At 35.8% G+C, this 7,494-nt stretch overlaps 3 protein-coding genes across 3 annotated transcripts in view; 2 read left to right on the forward strand and 1 right to left on the reverse strand.

Annotated features, from left to right (window-relative positions):
* LOAG_16886 (hypothetical protein) overlaps positions 1-1,087 on the forward strand; it is a 2,190-nt gene extending 1,103 nt beyond the window's left edge. The window contains exons 3-5 of the mRNA XM_020449539.1: positions 14-125; positions 230-347; positions 670-1,087. Of these exons, the coding sequence (XP_020306930.1) occupies positions 14-125; positions 230-347; positions 670-897 (458 nt within the window). The 3' untranslated portion in view covers positions 898-1,087. The remainder of the gene's footprint in view (positions 1-13; positions 126-229; positions 348-669) is intronic.
* A 2,501-nt stretch (positions 1,088-3,588) lies between these two features.
* Positions 3,589-4,468, reverse strand: LOAG_11000 (zinc finger protein). The gene is made up of 3 exons (XM_003146521.2): positions 4,323-4,468; positions 4,028-4,108; positions 3,589-3,919 (listed from the first exon to the last, which is right to left on the reverse strand). Exons 1-3 carry the CDS (start codon positions 4,459-4,461, stop codon positions 3,825-3,827), a joined length of 315 nt encoding a protein of 104 aa, XP_003146569.1. The 5' UTR covers positions 4,462-4,468; the 3' UTR covers positions 3,589-3,824.
* A 260-nt stretch (positions 4,469-4,728) lies between these two features.
* LOAG_11001 (hypothetical protein) lies at positions 4,729-5,889 on the forward strand. The gene is made up of 3 exons (XM_020448269.1): positions 4,729-4,924; positions 5,173-5,296; positions 5,527-5,889. The coding sequence occupies exons 1-3, from the start codon at positions 4,785-4,787 to the stop codon at positions 5,764-5,766; spliced, it is 504 nt and encodes a 167-aa protein (XP_020301573.1). The 5' UTR covers positions 4,729-4,784; the 3' UTR covers positions 5,767-5,889.
* Positions 5,890-7,494: the final 1,605 nt, after the last annotated feature.

Raw genomic sequence — 7,494 nt, forward strand, 5'->3', positions numbered from 1 at the left:
GCGAAACCTACAGGATTATTTGCAAAATTGAAATATTATTTGAAACGCTACTGGTATATCGCTATTCCAATACACATTGCAAACTGTATCATTTGGTTTATTGTCCTTTATATCGCTGTCCAAAGGTTGGTTCCCCTTTTTATTTACTCTCTAGGAGTATTTAAGACTAAATTCAAAAAACTGAAATTAGTTATTAGTAAATTAGATTAGTGATTTCGAAAAATTTCAGCGGTCTTGATGTTGTTGCATTGCTGGAGAAGTGCCATGTACCTAATTATATTGTTCATAGAGTAAAATCGGTTCCTTCGAACGCAGGAGTTGCTGTTGTGGCCTTTCTACTCTACAAGGTGTGAGGTTTAACTGCCTATCTTTAAACATACCAAGAAGGGAGAGAGCGTTAGATAGTTAAGGCTAGGCAGTCGTGGATGAATATCTTAATTCGACGGCTGTTGTAAAATGTTTCTTTCAAAAGATCCATGTACAGTCGTGTACGGCGTGTAGTCGCATCGGAACTGGAAGATATTTTATTTGTATAATTAGACACGCTTGTGAGCAGAAGGATTTTTAAAATAAGAATTTGAGTTGCAACATTTTACTGTACTACATCGCATACCAAAGTAAATTCAATGTGAAAATTACTAGTGAGAGCTCAATTCGGTCCTGTTTCAGATCGTTATTCCCCTTCGTTATGCTACAACTCTGTTGTTAATACAGCTTAGTTTCCCCGTTCTTCGACGACTGGGTATAATGACAGTAAAGGAAGTAAAATATAAGATGCGATTGAAATATACGAACAAAGTGAAAAAAATAAAACGTCGCTACCAACTAAAGTTTAACCGAGCGGGGTCACTCGGAAATAAAAAACGGCAGAATATCAGCGGATTTAAAAAGTCCTAGTGAAATTCGTCGATTGCGAACGCAGTGATATTACATTGTCATTTGTTATATGGTTTTGACATCTTGTGACCTAATATATTGGGTACTGTCGATCTTTTATGGTTCACCCGCTAAGGATAGGAATGCAAATCTCCAGGACTTTTTGATTTGCGAGTTTTTATAATTACATTATTGAAGAGATTCTTTCCATAAAATTTTAATGAGCTTGAGCTTTAAGACATTAAATGTCTTGTGTTGTTACTTCCCGAAAAGTTATATCCTCTATTTCAAAAGTGTGCATGCGGTATTTTTTGGACGTATTTGAAACAATGTGTTTAAACTGATATGGCTGCGGCTTGCTAGGTTTCCAAGACGAGGTAAATGCATCATTGGGCTGCTTGCAAAGTATTTGTGTTTGCTTGAACAAAATGATTTTTACGTACTACGAAAGGTTACTATTTATAACTCGTTTCTGTAATTTGCAACTGTCGCGGCTCGTTCTGTAATTGTATTTATCCATTTTTTCAATCTGTGAATTAGAAATCTAAGACTTGATGAAGAGGACTAAGGCGGATGTTTACAAGGGCTTAGAAGTTAGACTCTTGGAGGGTGGAATGGTCGATTAAGATACTAAGCAGTCAGAATTACTAGACCTATAATTAAAAAGTATGATGTAAGGATACCAATTCAAAAATATATGAATTGGGAGTGATACAAATTTACACGAGTAATGCTCGTATTAAATGGGAATGAAGATTTCTTTAAATGTTCCAAAAATTTTGTAATAACGTGGTTGCAGGTGATTATCCAGTTCACCGTTTACTGTAGATTGATGAAGCATGAGGGACTGTAAGGCAAAAACAGGTTCAGCGCCTCTGAAGCCAAACAGTTGTTTCCAAGCCTATAGAACAACCAGATTTATTGCTGCAAATGTCAGGGAAAATATGCCTGATAAATTTTTTTTTTGCGTTAGAAGTGTTTAAGGCATATATTGCCTCGAATAAACGCAAAGAAAAATAAAATTATAAATGTGATATACATATAAGGTGCTATCACTATGCCTAGAACTATACTCTAGAACTATGTGTTTGTTCTTTAGAACTATGTTTTTTTTAGTAGAACTATGTGTTCTTTGTTAGCAAAAGAGCCCTACACCAATGTTCGTTAACAAAGCGCTTTATCCATGCAATCGTTGAACGCGAAAGATACATAAATATATATCCTTCACACAGCAAAATAACATTGTTATTAGTCTTCAAATTGGTGTCTCTAAACTTATGATGTGTTTTTGGAGTTTAACTTTACGTGTTAGTTTGTGTTTTGCAACTCTTGATTATGTGACGTTAATGTTGTTTCTTTTATTTAACTGTTTGATTACCTAAGTTTAAGATGGAAATAAAGAATTTGCAATTCTGTATCACGTTGCTCAAGGAACTCATAAAAATACAAAAAAATTTTTACCACTTTATGGTGCCACGACCCGGAGAACTCAACCGGACGGAGTCATGGATTTGCGGTAAGTCAATTTGAAAATTCTAAAACCGAAGAAAAGTGTCTAGATCTCTGTGTCGGTCCGCAGTACTCACCAAAGAGCGTTTGCAGCGATTACTGAAAAAAGTACCAGAAATTGTGGGGTTTTCCGAAGATGTCTACTAATGAAAGAAGAGCCTACTACGAGGAACTTCTCTGCTGACTGCAATATACAACTAGACCCATCACTTCTGTTGTGAATAATTAACAAAAAAGTTCGACTGTTATACCACACAAAGATATGAGGCATCTGAAATGATCGGTGTTCAAAAGTCTGGTGGCGCTAGGATCTAGATCATTCCGTCACATGTCGTGCTGAGGTTAAAGTGGTTAGATGAAATCGACGTATTTTTTGTGTTTAGGCGTCCGTCGATAATTCACTGCGTAGTGGGTCGTACACGTGCAACGTCACACTGGCATCTTGTCATTGGTTTTAAACACATCCTCGAAGGCATTTGGTCATTTTGGGGGATAGTTATAAGATGGATGATAGAAAATAGTTCACTGTTGAGCGCTACGAAAGCATTTCCTGTCGAGTGCGCAAATTCAATAGAATAGCCTGAACCTAAAGATCTCCCTTGAGGAAGAGCATTGTGAACTTAGGAAACTTGATCGCTGAATACACACTATAACAAAAAAGTTCGACTGTTGGAACTGAGGACCTGTATGCGTATGCGGGTGAGTGACTTTATGTGAACCAAAATTGAGAAGAGTCGGGAATTTATGAGGCTTCCAAATCATATGTTGGAGGCATGGAACTCAGATGCAAAAAACAGGCTTAAAACTTTCACTTATAACGAAGCACTTTTAAATCGAAGCGGGGTAAAACTGAACTGACATCTAAAAATGAATTGCCAAAATTTGCCCATCGAATCTTGATTGTGTTAAGTGTTCAGTGACCATGACACATAAGTTTCTACCTCGCACTAGATCTATTAGAAATATATGATCATGAAATGTGCATAAGGAAATCTTTGAAACATGACACACTGTTACAGAGAATTTCACATGAGTCTACTCCCTGTAGTATAGTAGTCAATTTCTTCGCTTTTTCGAACGTGCCGTTGTGTTCCGCAGTTGCAGTCAAACCCCCAATATGCTTTTGGCTTCTATTTCCACTGAAAAATGCTGAATTGCAACCTGCATTGTAAAATATCCTTTTTATAATTTTAATGATTAAGGACGCGTTAAAGTTTTAATACACTTATCAGATTAGGCCTAAACATATGGACGAAAATGGAGAAGGCTAAGTATTCGAATTTTACGAACATTGGATAAAAAATATTCAGTGTATTGACTTTGATGAAGCCACTGTATAAATATGTTTATGTCAAGAACATCTCAGTACAGAAAGGATGCAAGAACATGCAACAAGCATACACAGAAAAATTCCCAAACTGAATTGGCATATAATAATATCAAGCATAGGTTTTAGTTTTTAATCCAACAGATTCTTCAGCTTCACGCTGCGTATACGCCGATTCTCGTAATCGCTTTAATCGTTGTCGATGAACTAGAAATCATTTTCATTCAAATGGTCTCGACTTCTAAAGTCAGAAAGAAAACCACTCAGCAGGAAATATGTGATAAAAACTTTATAAAAGATTGAAAGCAGCAATACCTTTAGTTGATGTGTGACTGTTGAGAGATTTCTCATCGATGAAATATCGATCACATTCAGTACAGTAGAACTTCCCACCGCCTGAACAAATCTTGAAAATAGCACGTGTGAAATATTAGCCGGTGAAGATTGACTTATCATTTTTCTCAAAAGGGTGCAGTGGGGAATCAGAGGTATGAAAGCGGAGGGTCCCACGGTTTTCGTAATGTGCTCAAGTTCTATTTCTACTTTTCACCAATAAAATCTGAAGATATGAGCAACAAAAATGATGAAAGAGCTAGTATGGGGGGATCACCTGGCAGATCGAGATCGAAATCTACTTGCTGAGTTGTGAAATATCGTCGCTTCTCTGACCTCATCGCCTCAATAATCTCGTCCATGTCTTTCCCCTTTCTCTTCCTTGTTTTATTCGAAGTTGTGTGTTTTTTCGGCATCCTGTAAGAGGATAGGAGACGTGGGTTATATAATCCTATAATAAACTAGGATCAGTACGGAGATAAATAAGTATCTAAAACCTCCTCGGCGCGAGACTCTTAATTTGCATGCAACAAAACTTGTAACCTTTGGTAATTTCTCTTGGGAAGGAGGAGGTCAGTGTTTGGAAGAAGATGCAAAGGGGGCGGGGGGAGGGGCGGTTTGTCTGTGTATGCTATGTTTCCACAGCTTGTGATGTAACAAGGGCGTTACCATAATGAGTCAAGTTAAACTTTTTTTTCTTCCATTTGATTAATTTTAAGATTTCTTTCCAGCCAGACGTATGCTATCTAATGGAAAGTATTTCACGGTAACGAATATTGCTGGTGGTGGAGCTTGCATCCTAATCTGTCAGCTTATATATACTCATATATATGTGCAAAAGAAAATCCAAACGAAAATCCGAGAATTTTCTCATTACAGGTAAGAAAGCCTCTAAGTTACTTATTTCCTAACATATTTTGAAAAACTCCCATCCAAATAAATAAGAATTTTAGAAAGAACAATTGAAATTGCGGTTTTCTCAATATCCCTGCCATTGTCTACTGGGTTTGGTTCTGCTTCCTTCATTATAGATATAGCTCATAGAAGAAAAAATTTTGAAATTGTTTTTACTTTTAAACTTCGTCCATTTGTCAGCTTTGTCTTGTCGGTTAAATTTATCATTGTAGAGGTGCTTTCACAGTATTATCAAAGCATAGAAAAGCAATGGATTTTTTGGGACTACCACTTACTGTGGGAGAAGTTGATTTGGTGGACAGGAAAAGGAATTATATCGATGGACGGATGTCTCAGGTATCCTTAAACTAATAAAAGGCCTTTATTATATTTTCCCACAACGGGGAGCCGAACCAAAATGAATTTGACAGTTGACTTGAACGAACAGAAACAATTCACTTCATTTATTCGATTTCTTTCGTGTAATGAAATATTGCATATATTCAATCTAAAGATGGTGCAAAACATGAACTCACTATAATGTAATTTCAAGTAATCTGTTTCACTACCAGCTCATATTGCTTCAGTTGCGAATCCCGATTTGTGGAGAACGTGACGGTGGAATAATGGTAGTTCGAGCGGAACGTGATGAAGATGGTGAGGACTTTGAAACGGCGCAAATTGAACTCGAGCTCGATGAAGCAGGTCATAATATTGTCATTTATGATAATGGGAGGTGGTCTGGAAGCTTAGTCCTTCTAGACAATTCCACCGATATCTGTTCTATTTTACCCTCTAATCAATTTTGTTGTCATTTTAAGAGTTGAATGACTTGTCCATTTCAATTTTATTTTTGAAATTCTTTGAATCTTTTTCGATCTTAATACTTGGGGTGGACGAACCACTTTATTAAACTATATTCTAGATTTCAGGCTAAAACTTGTTGGAAGCATAAAGTAAAGTTGATCTTAATCTGGTTTATGAGTTACCAAAATTTGTGAATTAGATTCTGAATATTTTCCTTTTAGAATAATACTAATTTCTTTTTTCAGTAGCCTTGCATTCAGAACTGTTTTTCAGTCATTTTTGTCCGCTTGGAGTGATAGTGTAAATAAAGTAAATGTCTTTGCTCATTTTTCTATATTTTGGCTTAATGCAGCAGTGGCTAAAATGTTGTCGCAGAGAGTTTCTGCTTTTTAAATTTAGTTGGTTATTTTGTTTGGTGAATCCTTATCAAAACGTTAAATAAAGTGCTTCAAAAGTAAACAGACTTGTTATTTCTTGGAAATTCCACGGAAGCTGTTGTAAATTGAATATAAGTTGGTCTTCAAAATTTCTAAGCAAGACATGGTTTCGATCAGTTCTACTTTATTACTATGAATGTTTGAGAGAGGATTGAAGTGGTTCTTATTCCGAAGAGCTTAAAATCTGAAGTTCCGCGGATGGGAAGTCCTGCCCGTGAAAGCACTGAGAAAGATACACGATATTATATTCCTGAGAAAATAAAGTACGTATTTCCTGATATCTCTTACTCTTGTGACAGCCGGTTTTCTAGCAGTAAGTGTACTCTAAACTCAATGATAATAAATCCCACCTTTATCTAGATAAATGGTTGTGGTTTGCAGTTCCATAAACAAAAAAGTACGTATTAGTTTGTGTAGAGGTAGAATTTTGCATGTTGGAAGTTGAAGCTATTTCGAAAGGTAAGGCAAAATTGGCTGTGTTTTATATAAGCTCTGGCTGAAATATTGGAGGGTTTAAAGCGTCAAAACCTTATAGCTAAGTTGTTGGCTTCCTTGCAGTGATCCTTTTCGTTGGGTTTTGAATGATTGCTAAAAATGTTTGCCGTTTTCTAACGTGTATTTCCGGTGAAATGAATGGTATGATAGCAACTGAACGCATAAACTGTTTAGTTTTACCGAAAAGTAACACTTCCCTGCTGATGGTATAATTTGTTCAAAGTACTTCCATGACTTACATGTATTCTGTTATATTCAGTGGTTCTACTATGGTTACAACAAAAAAGTTTCCAGTATCTTGGTACGTGTATTGCAGTGTACTGAAATAGAAGATAAATTTTTTATTCCATACACATTTTCTTATCAAAAGATGTACACTGTAGCTTTTTTTTTTTTTTGAATAGATATAGAGTTTAGGAAACGAAATTCAAGTGCGTCTTGTTTGTTGAGTGGTCACTATGTAGTTTACACCACATTGTATTTTTTAAATCTTCTGTAGATTTTATTGGGAATGAGAACTGGTTAACGTGATCATCTTAGAAATATTTTCTTAAACAGCGTTGCAGGTTTCGTTCTATTCTCAGAAAATGTGCAATTGTCATTGTATCTTTCCTTCACATTCATAGGTTTTGCAATGCTTACTACATATATGAGCATACATTTCTAAGTGTACCTATGAGGAGGCATTTATAATTGTATTTTTGGATGATGCTCAGTAATAAAACTATATCCTGATTTAATTTTTCAGTGATCTCATCTTTGTTATCTCTGTTTATGTTTGTATTTTAATCTTTCAGGAACAAATAATTTTTGAAA

Source organism: Loa loa (genome assembly GCF_000183805.2).
Source record: "Loa loa unplaced genomic scaffold supercont3.25, whole genome shotgun sequence".
Lineage (NCBI taxonomy): Eukaryota > Metazoa > Nematoda > Chromadorea > Rhabditida > Onchocercidae > Loa > Loa loa.

Coding starts and splice junctions, on each gene's coding strand:
- LOAG_11000 (XM_003146521.2), bottom strand. CDS start 4,461: ATGCCGAAAAAACACACAACTTCGAATAAAACAAGGAAGAGAAAGGGG. Junction 4,109..4,322: donor TTTCGATCTCGATCTGCCAG/GTGATCCCCCCA, acceptor AGATTTGTTCAG/GCGGTGGGAAGTTCTACTGT. Junction 3,920..4,027: donor CAGTCACACATCAACTAAAG/GTATTGCTGCTT, acceptor AATGATTTCTAG/TTCATCGACAACGATTAAAG.
- LOAG_11001 (XM_020448269.1), top strand. CDS start 4,785: ATGCTATCTAATGGAAAGTATTTCACGGTAACGAATATTGCTGGTGGT. Junction 4,925..5,172: donor CGAGAATTTTCTCATTACAG/GTAAGAAAGCCT, acceptor TTATCATTGTAG/AGGTGCTTTCACAGTATTAT. Junction 5,297..5,526: donor TCGATGGACGGATGTCTCAG/GTATCCTTAAAC, acceptor ATATTGCTTCAG/TTGCGAATCCCGATTTGTGG.